This window comes from Mytilus edulis, chromosome 4 (genome assembly GCF_963676685.1).
Source record: "Mytilus edulis chromosome 4, xbMytEdul2.2, whole genome shotgun sequence".
In the NCBI taxonomy this organism is placed as follows: Eukaryota; Metazoa; Mollusca; class Bivalvia; order Mytilida; family Mytilidae; genus Mytilus; species Mytilus edulis.
In genome coordinates, this window is record NC_092347.1 from 73,379,072 (window position 1) to 73,400,904 (window position 21,833).

General features: G+C 31.8%; 1 protein-coding gene across 2 annotated transcripts in view; it reads left to right on the plus strand.

Annotated features, from left to right (window-relative positions):
- Window positions 1-21,833, plus strand: part of LOC139520456 (uncharacterized) — a 38,826-nt gene that overhangs the window by 6,174 nt on the left and 10,819 nt on the right. The window contains exon 2 of one of the 2 annotated variants that reach the window (XM_071313063.1): window positions 14,407-14,616. The exons of the other annotated variant lie outside the window; for it this stretch is intronic. Within the exon in view, the coding sequence (XP_071169164.1) occupies window positions 14,407-14,616 (210 nt within the window). The remainder of the gene's footprint in view (window positions 1-14,406; window positions 14,617-21,833) is intronic. 2 annotated transcript variants of the gene reach the window in all.

A 21,833-nucleotide genomic window follows, 5' to 3' on the forward strand; every position in this document is an offset into this window, starting at 1 on the left:
ACGTGGAAAACATAGCTAGGTAAACCGTCGAGGTTTAACAGGTCGAGAACTCTAGATTTTCTGACGTCAGAATATATTTGCATAGTAATTTCCAAAACACAAGGCCAATATGGCCTTGAAAAACTGACCAATCGACTCAATGAACTACAATGCATTGTGGGCTACTACGAGTAAACTACTACTTAAAACACGTGGAATTAGTGGGAAAACAGTCAACTAATATATTGTCTGGGACTCTCATTACCAAAGTTTTTATTCTGCAAATATATTTAATGTAAAATATATAATGCAATCTTCAATTTGCATGCTCAGATTAAAAAAATATTGTTTATTGGCTTCACGATTCGACTTTCTTTTTCGCCTTGCAAAAGTAGTTGAACCGGTTTTGCATTGTTATGAATTGAACCTGCATTAATTTCACGACATGACACAGTGAAATATCTAATGAAGTGACCACTGTCCAGTAAGAAAATCATTTGAGCTCTTTTAAACCTGTATAATGTCATTCCAAAATCATTTCTGCCTAGAAAAATACGAAAACTTTCATTGAAACTTTTTTTATGTACTGAATGTGTAATTTTTTTTTATCAGGACCTGAACTAATGGTAAGAACATCATAATATTCAGTGTGCTAAAAAAAAGTGTTATGAAAGCGGCAGTGGCGGATCCAGCCATTTTAAAACGGGGGTCTTAACCCTGGACAAAAGGGGAGGGGGTTCCAACTACATTTTCTAATCCAAATGCACTGATTGTCCAAAAAAAGGGGGTCCATCCCCCGGAACCTCCGCCCCCTGGATCCGCCACTGAGCTGGTACGGTATATAGCTCAATACATTTTTTTATAGTTTCATCCATCGATAATATCCGTTTGTTGCTAATTTTATCACAAAATATACCTCAGAGGTTTTTTATCGTTCGACTGCTGTCATGTTGACATATGTAAAATATCTCCGAGCAATATTAAAAGTCTCTGGATCATATTGGGTGCCATACTACCTATTTTATTTTTCTAAAACGTGCTTTGTATATAGAAATAAGAAGATGAGGTATGAGTGCAAAATGAGACATCTTCCAAGAAAGACATAAACATAAATTAGTAAAGTAAGCAGTCATAGCTAAAATGCTGAAAAATAAGCTATTAATGACCCAAAAATTGCTTGTGAAAAAAAATCCAAACATAAAAAAAAACCAAAAAAACCCCGGCCCAATTAAATATATAAAAGAAATCTATCCCACAAAAAAATATATTGTATAGGAGCCTGTATTTCAGTGGTTGTCGTTTGTTTATGTGTTACATATTTGTTTTTCGTTCATTTTTTTAAAATAATTAAGGCCGTTAGTTTTCTGGTTTGAATTGTTTTACATTGTCATATTGGGGCCTTTTATAGCTGACTATGCGGTATGGGCTTTGCTCGTTGTTGAAGGCCGTACGGTGATCTATAAAAGTTAATTTCTGTGTCATTTTGGTCTCTTGTGGACAGATGTCTCATTGGCAATCATAGTTACCACATCTTCTTTTTTATTATAGAGCCAACGCCACAATTTCCACAAAACATATCAAATTTTCCACCTTGTCGCACATACATATGGCTAAAAACATTACAGCTTATTTCCTAATGCATGTAGAGCAAAACTTTGGTTAGCTTGCTTGCTTTGTTTATATATTGTACAAAATATAAAATATACAAGTTAAACTATTCCTATATATATATATATATTGTTTAAAGATGTCAATCTTATTTTCAAAGCTTGTATAAACAACTCACTATACAAACAAAGCAAGCAAGCCAACCAAATTTTTACTTTGCAGATATAAGAAATCAGCTGTAATGATTTTATTCAGTTTAGCAAATGTCCGAGCCCGTTAAAAAACTAACAAACTGAAACTACAGTTGCTGACTTCACTACCTTCAAAACAAAGGGAACAGTTTGGAAGTCCCATATACTGAAATGTGACAAAAAACAATACTTATAGATTTTGTTAAAACTGCCATGTATGTAAATATTCATCGCCGTTTTTACGAACACAAATTTCAAGGATCCCACATTTGCCTTTAATTATCTATACGAACATTGCTGTACTCGTGAATATCAGCACCGGCTGTTATCGACGCCTTACTTTACACTAGTAAGTTTGTCTCATGGGTAATTGTGTTTTTTCGCTGTTGTTTCGTTACTGTCTGGTGGACAAATACATGAAATCTCTGTGCCATAATCAAACATGTAAATGGCTATATCGGATAATTCAAACCTTTTTTTCTTCGCATAGAAACAATTCTTCGTTAATCTGAGCATGAACGTAATACTTTATATCACTAACTACAAATGAGGATACACAAAATGAAAAACTAAGCGAAATTGTGAATCCCGCATTGCACGAAAAAATTTGTTGTATTTCAGTAAATAACACGTGTTCTTGACTGATTGTAAACACGTAGTAGTCCATCATGCATTGTGACTCATTTAGTGGATTGGTCAAAAACCTAGGTAAAAATAAAATGCGTCACATGTAAATAAACAATTACATGTGCGAGAACATAAGTATGCTAATTTATGCATTTCCATATAAGGTAGTGGTCCCGACCTGTTTAACGGACACTTTAAATGACAGTTTAAATCATTCAGATGGAACTAACTCTCACATTAACACTAGTATTAATTATAATCATGTAAATAAAGATATTGTTCATCGATTGTCATTAAATATTTGTGGATTAAAACGGAAACTACTGTATCAAGAATTTAGAGATTTATTAAAATGTAATGATTTATTATGTCTTACTGAAACAAAATTGGACGATTTAGATGAAATTAGTTTTGAAGATTTTACATTTCATTATAAAAACAGGAAAAAATTTACTAGCTTTAGATCAGGTGGGATAGCTTTGGGCTATAGATCACAGTATGCAAAATTTATTCATTGTATAGAAAACGATTGTCCTTTTGTTTTATGGTTTAGAGTAGATAGAATATTATTTAGAACTGAAGATGATATAATAATGGGTATAGTGTATATCCAGCCTGAAAATACTCGCTATACGTCTGAAAATGCGATGTCAGAAATTGAAATAGAATTTCTTGAATTACAAAAGAATAGTAACTGTATTTTTCTTCTTGGTGATTTCAATAGTCGCACTGCAAATGAACAAGATTTTTTCAATATATCTGATTTCGAAGAACATTTAACCGAATTTATAGATGTAAATGAGTTTAATGACATTCATGTCTTAGACGATCTTAAGATACCAAGAATACGTAATAGTTCTGATACTGTTGTCAATACATATGGAAGAAAATTAATTCAATTTTGTAAAAATAATAACATGTATATTTTAAACGGAAGAGTCGGTAAAGACCGAGTACTTGGTAAACCAACAAGTCGAAGTATTAGTGTAGTAGATTATATTTTATGTACTGCTAATATTTTATGTAAAGTAGATGATTTTGAAGTTTCTGATTTTTGTAATTTATTCTCAGATATACACTCTCCTTTGTGCTTGTCTTTAACTGTAAATGGTCGTAATGCTACACAAGGTGAAAGCGAAGTAATTAATTACAAAAATGTACACATTGGTAAATGGAAACACGAAAAGACAATTCACGGTGGGTATGGTTGTCCTGCGAGAGAACGTACTGTGCTGGTGATTCGGTCCTGACGGGTGCTGGTGATCAATGAAAAAATGTAAACAAAGACGAAAATGATGATTTTTGACGTTTTCACTCATAAAAAATGGAAGAAAACAGTTGAGATTTTTCAATTTCGTTTCTTATGGGTCCATATATAAACCATTAAAAAATTGACCCTCTAAACTGTTTCAGTAAGCGTAACACAAAAATGCTCATTTTCAGAAAATCTCGAACTGAAAAAATAAAACAAAAATGCTCATTGAGTCCGCTTTCTATACCGCAATCCACACGACAAAACAATTTTGTGAAAAAACATTGCAATTTATTAAAATTTAGCATTTTCTCAATTTATTCATGTCCTGATACTGTGCTGGTGGGTCCTGTCATTGTGCTGGTGGGTCCTGTCATTGTGCTGGTGGGTCCTGATACGGTGCTGGTGATTTTAGATAAGAAGTTGGTCATATTTGAAATAAATGTTACAAAATCAATACAGTTAGCCAGATAACTGTTGCCAACAGGATCTATAACTCCTATTTTAGCTCTTGTGCATCCATTTGGCTTTTAACATGTGTTTTCAAATGATCTGAACTTGTATTACATAATAACATAAAAGGGCAACATCTTTCGTCCAATATCAGATAACAATATATAGTATCTAAAATAAGTTAAAAATTCCACAATACTATATAATTCATTTTATGTGTCGATTTGTTCGAAAAAAGTAGAAAAGAAGAGACTTTTATTAATGTCATGATTATCTAACGCTTTCTAGATCTATGCTTAGCATTTATTTCAGATGACATGGACTCCTCACCCTGATGACCCTCCTGCCTTTCATAACTTTATCCGTATACATATATTAATAGATAAACAAAAGGCTGCAACACGTATTTTTGTATTTAAAATGATTCGTTGTAACGAGAATATTTGTGGTGAATGGAAACTGTGAGGGTCACAATCTTAAATTGCTTATAAATGTTTGTGGACCAGTTTCGTTATCTGATCTGAATTTTCTAAAATGTGCAAGGTAGATAGACATTTTGATTTTTTTTACTCGGTAATGAACCATTGTGTTGATCCCATGCTAAACATAACAAAAATCTCTGTACAAAGGTCTGTGAATTCTCTACAAAAATAGTGATTTTATTTTCACTAAATTCTCTTTATCTACTAAATACAATAAATAATGAACTATAAATAATAATGCTTTGCAAGAAGTTTCCCCTTGATATATGTACAAACTTATATCTCTATTATTCATTGTCTGTGCTGTTTTGATACTATTGCAGTTTGCACATTTCGGAATTGACAGGCCACAGGAGGGGTCATAAACCGTACACGAAAAGATAAAATATTGATATAAGTACTTAATTTGCATCTTTGAACCCCCACCCCGGCTTGTTTTTTTAGGAGCCTGTGGTGTCTAAAAATGGTCGATTACAGACAGCCGAGTACGCATTTTCTAGGCGTGTTATTGTTGATTGTTAAAGTCCTGAAAACGGATAGATGGAAACAAAAATGTTTGATATATCTGGCTTTAGATTCAGTTTTTTTTAAATATAAATTAAGGCTACATTATAATATATTAATTCTATGAATTCACAATATAAAAAAATGCAGTAAAAAAAATGAATGAAGTGAAATATCTTAGTAAGGAGTCATTACTACAGAGATGGTGTGTTTGACACACAAACTTAAAAGCTTAGTGATATTTCCAATATTAAAATAAAAGTGTATTTTAGTTGGGTATTTTTTCCATTTACTCATTTTCAATTATAATCAAGGCACATTTTATTTTTATTCATGAAAAATATTTAAATATAGAAAAGAAGGACACATTGTTCACTTCCTCCCCTGTAATTCTTTATCAAAAATATTTATTTTGAAATGAAAAAAACTAAGAAATCGTAATTTTGTTAGTGTTCTCTAGGTTATCTCGTCTTCATTTTCTGACATATTCTAGCCTGCCCTTTCATAAAATAGTGATTTTTTTTAGTGTTCTATCGAACTTTCGAAAAAAAATATACCTGATAAAAGAGGGACCAAAGATACCAAAGGGACAGTCAAACTCGTAAATCTAAAACAAACCGTTTAGACAAAAAAAAAATATGTTGGAAAAATCTAACAGCAAGTGATTCTTAACAGCTATAAGATACATTTTTCTTTTACAATACAACTTTTAAATCTTACGGGAAACTATTCCAAGCTTTCACTGTAACCTCGTTCTAACTTATCTCCATCCCTCCCCACCCCACCCCACCCCCCAAAAAAACACCAAACAAACAAACCCGCAATACTATTGTCATTCTTATAGTCAGCACTCAATTGTTGACAAACAAATGTGTTTTAAGCTGCTAAAGACATGATTCAAACGCTCAGAAAGTTCTTTGTTCTATATTTTTGCTCTCCATTTTTATGTAAAACCTTTTACATTTTTATTTTATGGGTTATTGTTAAAGGTCGTACGATGACGTATGGTTGATAATACATACTTCCTTTGGTTTCTTATGGAAATTTGTCCATTGACAACAAACATACCACATCATCTACTTTATATAAGTATTGTATAAACTACAACGTATTTTGGTGATCTTGCAAAATGATCGTAATCCCGAAAATCGTAAACATATTTTCTTATCTTAAATGGGGACAAGAAGGGTTCCATTCACATGCAAATAAATAAGATTACAGTTAACTTTAATTTTTTTTTAGAAAAAATAGGGGTATTTTTTGTCTCATAATAACAGTAAACAGATTCACAACAATGTCAATTTCAAGAAAGCCGACAACAGCTAATTAGTCAATAACAGTACAGCATCAATGATCTTGAATATATGCCAGTTTTAACTAAAATATAAAAGCACAGAACCAGGACATAGAAGCACAGAACCAGGACCGTTTTTCTTATCACCAGCACAGCGTCAGGACAATTCCGTTTAACGAACTTGCACGACTTTTGCAATATAATATTGTTGTAATATACTTTGCATGGTACTTATGACACATCAGCGAAAAATTAAGCAACAAAACAGTCGTTTTATTGCCGTTCTGATACAATGTAAACAAACCCACCAGCACAGAATCAGGACCCACCAGCACCCGTCAGGACCAAATCACCAGCACAGTACGTTCTCTCGCAGGACAACCATACCCACCGTGCAATTGAATACAAAAACAACATTGACGTTGATAAAGTAAACGAATTATTGTTAAATGTAATGTCTAAATATGATGATATAAGTTCAGTTGATCAAGGTACTGTAGATAGTATTGTAAGTGATATCACGACTGTATTATTGAGTGCTGCAAAAGACACTTTTGGGGTATTTACTAAAAATTCAAAAAACATTTGCGGGGAAGGGAATTTTTCAAACAAAGATTGGTTTAATAAAGACTGTAAAAAGGTTAGACAAGAATTTCGAAAAAGCAGAAGACTTTATAAACACTATGGCTCTAATTTATTTAAAGAAAGACTTCGACAGTCAGAAAAACATTACAAAAAAGTCATGGACGAGAATATTAAACTATATAACGAAAACCTGCGCACTAAGATGAGAAATATGCGATTCAAAAACCCCAGGGAATTTTGGAAAATTTGGAATAAAGTCAAACATAAAAACAATTGTACTATCACCACTGAGTCATTGTTTACTTTTTTTAAAGATATAAACAAAAATAAGTATGAAGGAGATACTTATGATATTAACAATGATGTTAGTCAAGAATCTTCAAATTCTATGTTAAATGAAAGTATTACAGCTGAAGAAATATTAAAAGCTATAAAACATATAAAAAATAACAAATCGTCGGGTGACGATATGATTGTAAATGAATACATTTCCTCGTCTATTGATTGTATGATTGATATTTATGTGTATATATTTAATATTAGTTTTGATCCGGGTATTTTACCCGAGGCATGGTTTATAGGTAATGTCATACCAGTCTTTAAGAACAAAGGTAGTTCTGCCGAACCACAGAATTACCGTCCTATCACTCTTTTGTCATGTCTTGGTAAGATTTTTAATTCTATTTTAAACACTAGATTATGTGATTATCTTGATGAGTACTCTATTTTACTAGAAAATCAGGCAGGTTTCAGACATGGATACTCAACTACTGATCATTTATTTTCAGTATATGCACTATTCGAGTTACTAAGATTAAGAAAGAAGAAACTTTACTGTGCCTTTGTCGACTTTGAAAAGGCCTTTGATTTTATACAAAGAAATTTTTTATTATTTAAACTTTTAAAGAATAATATAAATGGCAAATTTTTCCGTATTATACAAAATATGTACGAAAATGTAAAATCACGCATTATATTTAATGGTGAGAAATCAGAGTTATTTACTTGTGAAATGGGTGTAAGACAGGGAGTAAATCTTTCCCCTGCTCTGTTTGCAATATTTTTAAATGATTTACAGCATTTTTTTGAAGGCAAAGATGTACTTGGTGTAAATTCTATTAGTGATGACCTCGAACACGAGTTAACAGTATTTTTAAAAATATTTATGTTATTATATGCGGATGACACTGTGATGTTTTCCGAGAGTAGTGAAGATTTACAAAACATGTTAAATGAATTTGATGATTATTGTGAAAAATGGCAACTCAAAATAAATGTTAACAAGACAAAAGTTCTTATATTCTCCAAAGGGAGACAACCCAACAATATTAGATTTGTTATACAGAATAGAGAATTAGAAATTGTAACTGAGTATAAATACCTCGGTATATTTTTTGCTAGAAGTGGTTCTTTTTTAAAGACCCGAAAATATATTTGTGAACAAGCTACAAAAGCAATGTATGGTATTTTAAAAAAGTGTAGACAAAACAGTTTGACTATAGAATGTCAGTTAGACATGTTTGATAAGATAGTTTTACCTATTCTTCTATATGGTTCGGAAATTTGGGGATTTGAAAATTTTGATTTGATAGAACGTGTACATTTAAAATTTTGTAAGCTTGTTCTACATCTAAAACAGAGTACACCTAGCTGTATTGTTTATGCGGAATTGGGTAGATATCCTGTAATTGTTAATGCCAAAGTTCGTATGGTTAGTTTCTTATGTAGATTACTATGTGGTAAAGAAAGTAAAATTTCATGTCTTTTATATAAACTATTGTATATTAATTTTCATAACTATGGTCTTAACTGTAAATGGATATCATTTGTAAAAACTGTTTTTGATACCTGTGGAATGTCAAATATCTGGTTGAATCAAATGTTAGATAAATGGGTAATTAAGAGTATTGAGTTGAAACTTAAAGACCAGTTTTTGCAGAATTGCCTAAGCAAAATTAACACTACTCCTAAATGCTTATGTTATAGAATTTTTAAAACTGATATTAAATTAGAAAGCTATTTATCCAAATTGTCAATATATAATCAATTTTTATTGTGTAAATTTAGATGTGGAAGTCACCGATTACCTATCGAGACGGGAAGGTGGAATAACATATCAAGAAATGATAGGTTGTGCCATCTTTGCGAATCAAGAGACGTAGGTGATGAATATCATTATGTTATGTCATGTAATGCTCTAACTCAAGAAAGAAAGAGGTTGTTACCATACTATTGTACTCTTCGTCCAAATATTTATAAATATGTTATAGTTATTGACCAAGCAAGTCGGTATATGCCATTTAATCTGCACAGCACGAGATGACCCAATAACCCGAACGACGTAGGAGTTCGGGTTATTGGGTCATCTCGTGCTGTGCAGATTAAATGGCATATACCGATTTGATTGGCCAATAACTGTTTTAACACATGACGCAATCAATTTACGTGAACGTTTTAGAAATGTGCACGTTATTCTGCAATCCACGGATCCTAGGAAAGTTTCTTGTAGGGTAAAAAAAGGGGGAAATACGACTTTGGTAAGTTTTAAATTAATATTTTTTTTATATTTAGACTCATTCTAAAATTGCGATTTAATGGTATATTTTATTTTTTTATCGTTTCCGTTAAATTTATTTCCAATTTTTATTTAATTGGTGATGATTAAGACTTTGGCAAATTGTGTACTTTCAAAACGGTGTACAGTGGCATATCCAGAGGGAGGGTTCCGGGGGGGGGGGGGGGTTCCCCCCTTTTATTTTGGACGATCAATGCATTTGATGGGGGACATATAGTTGGACCCCCCTTTGTCCTGGGTTTGGAACTCCCTTTTTAAAATGGCTGGATCCAACCCTTGTGTATGAAGAAAAAAAAAACTGCATTGAAGGGTTATTGAGTTTAAATTAGATTACTTGCTTTTGAATTTCTTTCCCTCAATGATATGGTTAGGGAGAAAAAGAACCGAGGAAGATGTTATATTACCCAAATGTAAAATGTTAAATAAAAAGAAAATACGTTTCTCTTTCAAAACCTTTTACTCCCCGCAACCCCCCTCCCCCTCCCATTTCTTTTTATTTACTGTATAACTTTTTAAAACACAACCATCTAAATGAAGTCTGATTGAGCTCCAGCTGATCACCCTGTTTTAAAACAAACTTAAATATGGTCTCATTAAATTCGATCAAAAAATAGTCCTTTTATAGGAATAGATATTCAAAAAGTCGTTATAAATTCCATTGAGTCTGAACCTAATCCAAATCAGATTTCTTTTATTCGGATATTCTTAGATACATTTCTTTTTTGGCAGAAATTACCAAAAAATGTTTTAACTATCTTTCGAACTTTAAAACACTGATTTAGATTTACGTTGTACACAAAATATAATAAAATAGTTTATGTACCAGCTAAGATAAAAAAAAATAAAGGAATGAGAAACCTTTCTTTTTCCTATTTTGAAACTACGATGTTTGTACGAAGTTCAACTTTGTCGTACTTTCAAGGCAAATGGCGGATTCAGGGGTGGGAGCAGGTCGTTAACCCTTGGATTGGACAAAATATCGTGTTTTAGCTTAAAATCGTTAATATTGTCTTTAGTCTCGATACACTCTATGATATTTTTTTTAAATTGATAGAATAACGCCCCTTTCAAAATCCAGGAACCGCCCCTAAAGGTAAAAATAGATTTGAACTGTGCAGTATATCTGGGGTAGTTAATGCACACCTTTGCTGTGCATTATCCAGATTATAGCACAGTAAAAACAAAGGGATTTTACTCTTGCCATGTGTTAACAACAATTAATGAGCTCTAATAATTATATTGTTCTTGAAAAACTTTGTAGATTTATAAAAATTATAAATGTGAGGGTCACTTCTCCTGGTTAGTTTGTAATTTAATGTTTATGTTTGTATTGTTCACATGTGCTTCAATATTTAATGTAATTGTTTATATATTCTCTGTAACTATGTAATTTGTAGTTTATGAGAAATAAAATTCATTCATTCATTCATTCATTCATTCAACTACTTCATGTTGAATAAAGGAAATTATTAATGAAAATGACAGCTATTAGAAAAACATCATTCCAGATAATTTTTACATCGTGATGACCGTTTTGGGTTTGTAACCGATTTATAAACATGATAAATACACGGATATTAACGAGTGCAAAATAACATTCCTTATCGCTTGTTATAAACACATATCTTCAATGAAAACTGATAAAAAAAATACTTTTGTTTAAAACATAAATTGATAATATGAAAATGTTTTGTCGTTAGATATATACATATAAGTAAAAAATATTGATAATATCTATGCAGACGTACCGAAAAATTGTGTAAAAGCATGCGGAAAAATATCTCAAGAACGTTTTGAGACAATCCCTGCAAGGACCGGTAACTCTGCTTTGAAGACTGTTTTTGCGGGAATATGGATGCCTACTAAAATCCATGCAATCTTTAAGGAAATAGATTTTTTACAGAAGAGTGTCCACTATGCACTTGCACTGCACTATTATTAGAATAGTATAATAGAATAATATGCAAATGGATGAACATTATATATACATGTGCATGTGACCGTTATATTAATATAAAATATAACAACAAACCAGTGTTGATTTGTATCACTACAATATAATAGTTATTACTACAAGGTTGAATTTCCTGTCATTTATTTATCATCCACGCACGAACTTGTCTAAAAAAAATATCTCTGTACATTAACATCAGTTTCAGGTATAGAGATGTGCTTTTTTCTGTGATACAATGTAAGTACTTTGGACAATCAACAAGAACTTGTGGTCATCCGATGTTCAGTACTTCAGTAAAATAACATTTTCAGTTAGTTAATTTCCGCCTTGTCATACTTACATATATTGTCTGCTAAGGACATAGAACAATACTTTCATGGGAGGGGGGTCTGTTTCCTATATGAGTATTTCCCGTTTAAGCGATCAAAAATAATAAAATATAAAAATATTTAATTTAAAGCATGTGTCTCATTACAATTTTTTTTTTTTTGAAATATTCGAATGAATATTGCTACAGGAAGAATGTATATCAAAGTACAAAATTAGACTAAAAAGATATTTAAATTTCCTCCGCCTTCAAAGATAAATCATTATAATTTCTATATAAAGCTTATGCAATGTATCTTTTTTAGCTCACCTTGCCCAAATGGCCAAGTGAGTTTTTCTCATCACTTGGCTTCCGTCGCCTGTTTTCTTTTACAAAAATAGTCTTCCCCCTTAAACTATAGGGTCAAAAACCAAACGTGACCACAATCATAATTCATTACTGGAGTACTATTTTCTAGCTTTAAAATGTGTCCGATGACCGGTCATGCAAACCAACATGGCCGACATAAATTAGAACATAGGGTAAAAATGCAAAAAAATCAGAATTTCGAACTCTATCATTTGTTTATATATGCCAACACTGTTATACAACTTGTTATATGAGTTATTGACCTTAAATGACAAATTTTACCATTTCATTTTTCATCTGGAAAAGTAGGATGGATAGATTTAAATTGAAAAATGATCAGAAAGACAAAATATACAGATAAGTTTCATGGTCGCAATCTTAATTGATTCCTTATAGAGATATTGCCCTAAAATGACAATTTTTACCAGTTTTTTTTCTGTTTTTGCTTTGTATCTGAATTAACGCAATGGACCTCAATAAGCAAAATTGATTAGCAAGATCAGATCTACAAATAAAACAATATGGAGGAAATATGCAATAGATAACGAGACACTTGAAGTCAAAAAATGATTAGCGAGGCAAGATGTACTTACAAGTCATATTTTGTCAATATAGCTAGCAGACTGTCAGTTAAAAGGATACAGAGATATAAGCCTAAATCTACATTTTACCCCTTAGTTCTTTTTTTTATCCTTGGTGGCCATCTTGGTTGGATGGCCGGGTCATCGGACACATTTTTAAACTAGATACTCAATGATGATTGTGGCCAAGTTTGGTTTAATTTGGCTCAGTAGTTTCAGAGAAGATTTTTGACGGATGACGGACACCAAATGATGAGAAAATATCACTTGACCCTTTGAGCAGGTGAGCTTAAAAGACACAAATTACAGATCTAAGAGCTTTGAAGTGTCTGAAAGCTAATAACATATAATTTTTGTATATTCTGATTTGAAAATTGTAAATGGAAAAATTATAGGTATAGTGCATGTAATATGTTTGTCGTAAATGAAGTTAGGTCCTTAATTGAAGGTAATTATATTATGGTTGTGCCAAATTATTAGTTTTATTTATGTCGAGCTGCTTGAAAGTACCTGAAAAAGTTCGTGCAAATTACTATGTAGCAATAAGTCAATGGGGAATTATTTTTTTTTATGAACATTTTTCGTGCTTTCTTAACTTAGAACTACAATAAAAGTCTTAAGAGTCATAATATCTTTTAAGGATTTGTAATTGACAGGTGCAGATGTATATCCATAGCTATATTGTACCTATCCTGCTCTTTTATGGTGTTCTACTAAGAAACAGTTTTGAAATTGTCTATGCTGCCTTCTAGGGAATTTCTTTTTGTTTGAAATACTTCACGTATCTTAATAAATGTATCCTTAAGAATCTAATTAACCTTGTGAAAACGGATTTGTTTAAGTGGTTAATATACTGTAAATATATTTGGGGAAACCTACTTCCCTACGTGTTGAATTGTAGTTGTATAACATCCGACTAAGAGGGTATATAAACGAATAAATTATAAGTTCCTTCAGTTAAACGTCCTCAGTTTAAAGTAAAATGACAAAAGCTACAATGATTTCAGTAAATATGTCTCATTGGCATATCACATCATCTTATTACATTACAGAGAAACCAGTTTTATCAATCTAATTAAAATATTGATCTCTGATTTCGTTATACTGCATATGAGCTTATGGGTAGTTTAACGAAACCAGAGATCAGTATTTTAATTAGATTGCAGATTTATATAAATCTGTGCTGTTTTAAATTTATGTATATTCTGATTTGTACCTTTTAATTTATGTATATTCGGATTAGAACCAAATGTTGCATATGGTTAACTTTCTTATTTGTTACTTGACTTGAAAATTGTAATACTGATATGTCACCAAACGTGCATGAAATGTATTATATTTCAGTTCTAAGATTTATGATAGGAGTTAAAATGACAGTTAGGTTATATTTTTTAATGATACCAAATATTGAATCTACGCAAAAAACAATTCTGGTGTTTATCTCATTAATTTTATAAATCAAGTACTACTATACATAAGTAAAGAATATTTTATGACTTATTTACGCCATAATTGAATGTAAAAAATGCTGGTAATCATTTGAGTGCATTCTATTCATGTATACATGTACACCAATGTGAATGGCACTCGAGATGTAATTTTTTTATAATTAGGAAATATTATCGTCGTATACTGTCGATTTCAGAGAATCTCTTCGATAGTTTTAATTTTGTTATGTGAAACACTACTTTGTGATGCAAAGCCTGGCAACAGAGGTAAACCCCAATGGATAAAAAATGATATTAGCATTGTGTCCTGTCCAGACATATTACCAGAAAACATACAGAGACTGCAGATACTAGACATAATACACTCTGGATTGACACCATTAGCTATAACTTTGAAGGAGAAAACAGTGAGTCAATGTTTGTTAACCTTTGTGTAAATTTTAAGTTTAACATTACTGAAAACTAAACATTAAAAAGTAAATAATTTGGTGTAAAAGCGAGATTGTATGCATCGTTGCGGGATCGCTGATCGGCTGATTCAAAAATAAAATACAAAGTACTGTGGGTACTATACCACGATTATGAAAAACTTATATACAACAACTATCAGTTCGTCCATGTCAACTGCTAAATTACAGTAGAAAATAACGTAGATGGAGATATTTCAACAAAGACTAAACTAAAAGATGCTACTGAAAACGATAAGGTTCTCACTGTTTATTGGCTATTTGAATTTTACTGATTTCGTTTGATGTTTGCATTCAGGAAATGTTCTACTACAAAAGAAACTGCCATTCTTCTTATTATTGTTGTATTGGGTACGTATGAACTTGACCTTCATTTAGTTGTCAGTACATCCCCAAATCAATAACCGACATTTTTGTCACAAAAATCCGGTTAAAAATAAGATGGCAGAAGCGATGTCTATTGTTTCTTTAACTTTTAGTCCTGTAGTATATATAAATGGAACCCAATTAGAAAAGTTTGGATTGGTAATGGAATGAACATCATCAATATATCTGAATGTGAAATAGAATTATCTTGCTTCTTTGGTCTTCTTGTGTTCGAAAATTATCGGAAGGAACTCCGACTGGTATGAAAATAAGAAGAGGTCGACAAGGAGATGCGCATAGTTCGTTTTCATAGGAATGCCGACAATTTGCTGACAAAAAAAAATCCTTCCAAATTCAACAAATATGTTGTCAAAATTTATCAAATGAGCATAAATGTTTATGTTTGGCCCAGATGTAACATGTATTATTTAATTAAATGTATTTATTCCAGGGGTACTTTAATTGAATGAATATTTCATAAAATGCTTAGAATAATAATATTTTCTTTAAAAAAAAGATGAAAGCTTGATGGATTCAATAATTCTTTTATTGCTGATTAAGGGGAGATAATTCAGATGGATAACGTATAAAAGAATGTCGTTATTCACTGAAAAGCATGGAATGGTGAAACACGTTTTTCGGAGTAATCCATATCGATAATCTATTTTACAATTTTTTGGTACCGTGTTTTTTATGTTTTCTTCTTTTCATGTATTATTTTTCCGAGATATAAACCGATTTTTTTATTTGTTGTTTGATATATTTTGTAGATCAACCTATGCTTTAGAGCTGACTGTGAGTCCCTAGGAAACCTGATTATATTAATAAATAATCTTATGTCTTCAATGTATTCAAAAGATATAGCCAATATAACACGTGAAAATTCTATTTCATCAGAAAGCAAATGAACTGTGAACCCTTAAGGATATCCAAATACCAGGAAGAATTGCAGCGAATGGATATTGAGTACAGAATCGCAAGAGATATCGTTGAAATCGCAGATGCACTTCAAAGCCGATATGCTAATATTTATTAAATTTGCAGACATTTCTTAAATGTTACTTTATTATTTTGCTATCAGGAATTTAATGCAATATCTGACTTTAAAAAAAAATCAGCAATGGATTTTAAGACAAACGTTTAAAGTGAAAACTACAAGTTTATATCTGTTTCACACCAAAGGACTATATTGATAAATTAACTTATTAATTTTCAAAATATTTTACACTTTTGCACATCTTTATTCTGAAAATATTACATAAAAATATTATATGGGTTGTTTTGGTCCCACCTTTAATAAATAACATCTGTTTTAGTAGTTTCATATACTTCATATATTTATAATCTGTAACATTATCATATACTTAATCCAATGTTCTAACCCTTATCATACATGTATAGCTTCACTTAAAGAGTAATTACTACTCGTTATAATACAATACGATAGATTGTATCAACTAATCAAAGTGCCATTACATGGCAAAGTATGGATTTTTCTCATTGTTGACGGTCTTACGGTTGCATATAATTGCTAACATCCATTTCATTGGAACTTTGGTGGGTATCTGTCTCATTGGCAATCATAGTGCATCTCCTTACTTGTATATTTAACCGTGGTATCAGTGATGATAATTGTTCTATTCAATGTATTGCTGTTTTTATGATTTCGTTCCATTTTGAAAACACATGTTCATTTGTAATTGTTATATTTGGTGACAGTACAATATTTGGATAAACATTACTGATTTACTTACTCAATTATTTACTTTCAATAAAACACAAATCATGAAATTACTTGTAATTGGTTTAACCAAATTGTGTTTCATTACTGTCATTTTCTCACAACAGAAATACCAGACATACAATTTTGTACGTCATACACACGTATCGTTTACATAAGAAAAAGTTGTGGTGCTCGATTCAAAACAGATGGAATGTCAATAAGAAGAATTGTGTGAACAAAAACAAAAACTCCGAAAAGAGAGGCGAAAAACACCAAAAGAACATTTAAACTCAGAAGTGGGAAGCAAACTGACAACGGTATGGCTAAAAAAGGAAAAGGACCCAAAGGCTAACAACAAAGAAAAGTAAAGAACAACACGAATCCAATCAAAATTCAGGTGTGATCGCAGGTGCTAATGAAAGGTAAATAGATCCTGCTCAACTAGTGGTAGCCGTCGTGTTGTTCATGTAAGTAAATAAGCCCGGTGATAAACCTAGTTCGGTAGGTCACATTTGAGGATAAGAGGACAGGATCACTGTGTATCATCGCCACCGGAAATTGGGTACTAACGAAGCGGAGAGAAATAGAAAAAAAAGTAAAGAAGTTAAGAATTCATTCAATTTAAAGCATTTCCACTCATTTGATGAGGGTGCCGCTTAAGAAATGATTTTCTGATATATAATTCTTTAAATTATTAGGCCGATAAGTACAAAATTAATACAAGATTTTGTGTAATACTCCAAAACTTGCCACTTAGTACCGGAAAATTTCGAGGTCGATCGTCCTCTGTCGCCCCATTCTCAAGATACTGAACTGTTTTTCATTATTTTTCCAGACACGTTTTTAGATTATTATAGTGTGGCATCATATTTACTGAAATTTGTTGTCAAAAAGATGTATTTTAAAGAATATAGACCATAAAAAATAGAGTCTAGGGTACGGCAACTTGCTCGTGTTGACAAATTTACTGTATGGCAACTTGTTTTCAGCTGTACGGCAACTTGCTAATTTTAGAATAGTTATTTACCGTCCTTTCAAAGAAAATAAAGTATTCAGTTCAAATATCTAAGGTTGGGGGGGGGGGTACCCTTTTATATTAAACTGTTTTTGTCCTTTTCAAGGTTTTAATTTGTTTAAAACTGTTATTTGACTGATAAATTTTAAAAACTGTTAACTGTTTTCGACCCACTGTCTGTAATCGTTTTGTTAAAATTTGCAATGTTGTTAACTGTTTATTTGAAATTAAGATTCCTGTTATCTGTTACTTAATACTTAAAGTGTTGAACTGTTTTTGACATTATTTTCTCTGTTAACTGATCTTAACTGTTATTTACAAGAATCACATTAAAATATGCTGTCCATCTCTTTCTTTACGTTGCTTCCGCAAAGGAGTGTCATAAACAGCATATATGTAACTGTACATGTCTTTAAAAAATCTTTGAGTATAGTAAATCCTTGATAAAATTGAGAATGGAAATGAGGAAAATGTCAAAGAAACAGAAGCCCGACCAAATAGAAGAAAAAACCCAACGCAACGAGAAAATTATGCACTAGGATGGGGTGTCAATTCACAGATAGGAAAAAAACTTAGAAATGACACTCATAATTTTTAAACACCCTCTTTCCCTTTCTTCCTAATAAACAAGGATTACTATTTGAGTTATGCATGTGTATATTTATGGAAAGAGAATCGTCCATACATTTGATTTCCAATAGTAATAATGGTGAAATATAATCTTTTTTGTTTGTTTAACCATGGCAACAATCAGCATTTATTTGATACCAAATATTGCAAAATAGGGGGTTGAACATGTCACAAAGATCTCAAAAATTTGGTCCAAAGGAAAATTTCAATCAATAAGAGTGATACCTTTCCTGAAACCATAGGCATATATCTATCAAAAGGTAAAAAAAAATCATATGCATTTCTGCTGTTTTTTCCATAAAATTGAAAAGATCGAGCGTCAAATCTTCTTTGAAAAGCAATACACAATTTCTAAATCTATGGCGGTACGGATAGGAACGTATGGACGTTCAAACCGAAAAATGTCTTATAAAACATGCTAAAAACAATCTAAGTGTTCATATAAACCCACTAGGAAGGCTATATTATTATTCAACTATCTAAAAATCAATTCAATTGTACAAAAACTTTCATATTTAGAAAATTCGCCATGGCTATAATGCGAAACTACACTTGTAACTGTGTATTGATATACCTGAAGCTGTCTCCTAAGTGAGCAATCATTTAACTACAAAAAGGGGGTAGAAGTTCAATGTTTGTTTCTTGAAACATATAAATGAACCAAAATTTTAAAAATGAAATAAATACAAGACGATATACAAATGTAGCAAAGGTTACGGACTCAAGTTGGGTCATGCAGGTGCAACAAATGCGGCAGTGTTAAACATGTTTAGGGATATCTCATGCCCCTCTTTATACGTCTAACCAATGTAGTTATATCTGCCTTCTATTTGTAATGTACCCAAAACGTTAAAAGGAAAGGCCACTTCTTATCCAGCTAAAACTCTGGTCAGTCCTATGATGAAAATAATTCAGATGTATATGGAATGTTTGATAAGTTATATTGACCCAGAGTACCTGGACGGAATTGTGAAAAATAAATTACCTTTTCAATTTGCAATTCGTAAAATAACTGAACAGTGTGGCCTGGTAGACGAGGCCGAAAAATGAGGACTATAAGGTTTTCAAATTGATGTCAAATTTTCTAGTCTAAAACTTCAGAAATGTAAAGATGGACCAAGGCTTTTTTTTTATATATCAGATCAGAGTTCTTAATTGGGACTTGGAGATGAAAGAGCGCTTCAACTTGTGACACCTTACATGGTTTTTTTCTGATTTATACACTGGTTTTGATGATTTAAAATAAAAATCAGTAAACCTTCGTAATTCCTTTTAATAAAATCATGTAAGCAATGAGTCGTATGAATACCCTGACTGAGATGTAACCATAATTTATAAGAGCCCCGCCATAAAAAAAATAATGTTCGCGCCCTATAGTATTCACTCATTCTATCTGGGTGTAACACTTTCCTACGTCATGACGATAACCCAAGTTTGCTACGACTGATGACATAAAACATTTACTAAACAATATACATAACCAGAAGAAGCCTCCCTTTTGCTGTTTGAAGCATTTTCGATTATTCATGACATAGTCCTTTTTCTTGGAGTCAATCACTCCGTCTGCTTTTCAATCCGTTCAATGTCTGGCCATGTGTCAATAAAAAAAATATGGTACTTGCGTGTGTCTTCTGAAAATAAGTCAGCTTTATAAAAGATTCCTTATGGAGCTTGGCATTTCTTCGGCTTTATACAGTGGTTTTCAAACTTTTGAATACATTGAAGATATGCACTTGCCCTTTTCATGGCTTTTGGGTTCGTTTGAAAAAAAAGGGTAAATTAAAGTGGCTGTTAACTCTTATCAGCATTTAAAATTTGTTGTTAACTGTTTTTGCCAAAATCGGGGTGTTGTTAACGTGTTAACGGACCCCTCCTCCTATCTAATTATGCATTAGATAAAATGCATTAGATAGAAACACCATTTGCTTGACAGCATTTAAGATGTATACAAATGAAATTTTTCAAAAAGAAACTGACAAGAAAATTAATTCGAAATGCAATTCACGATTTGTTTCTCCTTACTTTCGATGAAAACAAAGTCTTTTCTTAATTTTGTCTGTCCGAATTCTCGATCCTGTGGTTCGGTTGTTGTCGTTGCTTCATCTCTATCTGCTTTGTTGTTTTCATAAATTGTTTTGTTACACTGTATAGGAGTTAGGCCGTTAGTTTTCTTGTTGAGTCCTTCCACATTTTTCTGTCGGTGCTTTTTATAGCCGTCTATAAGGTACGAGTTTTCGTTGTTGAAGGCCGTACGATAGCATATAATTACTTGCATACACTTTATTTTATCCCGATGGATAGTTATCTTGTTTGCTATCATACCACATCTCCACTGTTTTTATCTATAAAAAAAAAAGCCAGCACCAACAAAAGATGAATGGACTGTTTATTTTATTGAACTTACACAATTTCAACCTAACAACAAATAAGACAACAGTCGTTAGTAGTATAACGATATTTAAATGTATTTAGGATAATATGGTTGAAAAAAACCTTTTTGTACAAAATCAAAAAGCGGTACGCAACGAGGCCTTCTGAACTGAATTAACGGCATATATTTAATAATATTTGATAAGTAAGACATTTGGTATATTTGTAAGCCTGTAAAGCTTTGATATCAACAAAATATCGTCACTTGATATTATCTAAACAGCGATTAATTTCCTCTTAAAATTATAATATATTGCAAGACGCCGTACAGACAAAAGTTGTTATTTTGCAATTCGCCGTACAACGTCATGCAATTCGCCGTACAACAAACAAACAATGTTTTTGTCCATATTCTTTAAAAAAACATGTTTTTGACAACAAATTTCAGTAAATATGATGCCACACTATAATAATCTAAAAACGTGTCTGGAAAAATAATGAAAAACAGTTCAATATCTTGAGAATGGGGCGACAGAGGATGATCGACCTCTAAATTTTCCGGTACTAAGTGGCAAGTTTTGGAGTATTACTCAAAATCTTGTATCAATTTTGTACTTATCGGCCTAATAATTTAAAGAATTATATATCAGAAAATCATTTCTTAAGCGGCACCCTCATCACATGAGTGGAAATGCTTTAAATTGAATGAATTCTTAACTTGTTTACTCTTTTTTCTATTTCTCTCCGCTTCGTTAGTACCCAATTTCCGGTGGCGATGATACACAGTGAGGATTGTAGTAACAACAATTAGAACATAATTATCCGTCGTCCTCTGTGAAACAGATATTATATAACTATGGAACGCCACAGCTGTCTTATGTGGTGCTCTGACATTATGTGATGTCGTTTGATCATTACTTGATGATATTTTGTTATTACGTATTATGGTTTTGACATAACTTGATAATGATGTTTTGATATTGCTCAATACGGTACCGTCATTACTTGATGATATTTTGATATTACCTGACAGGGTAACGTAAAAACTTGTTA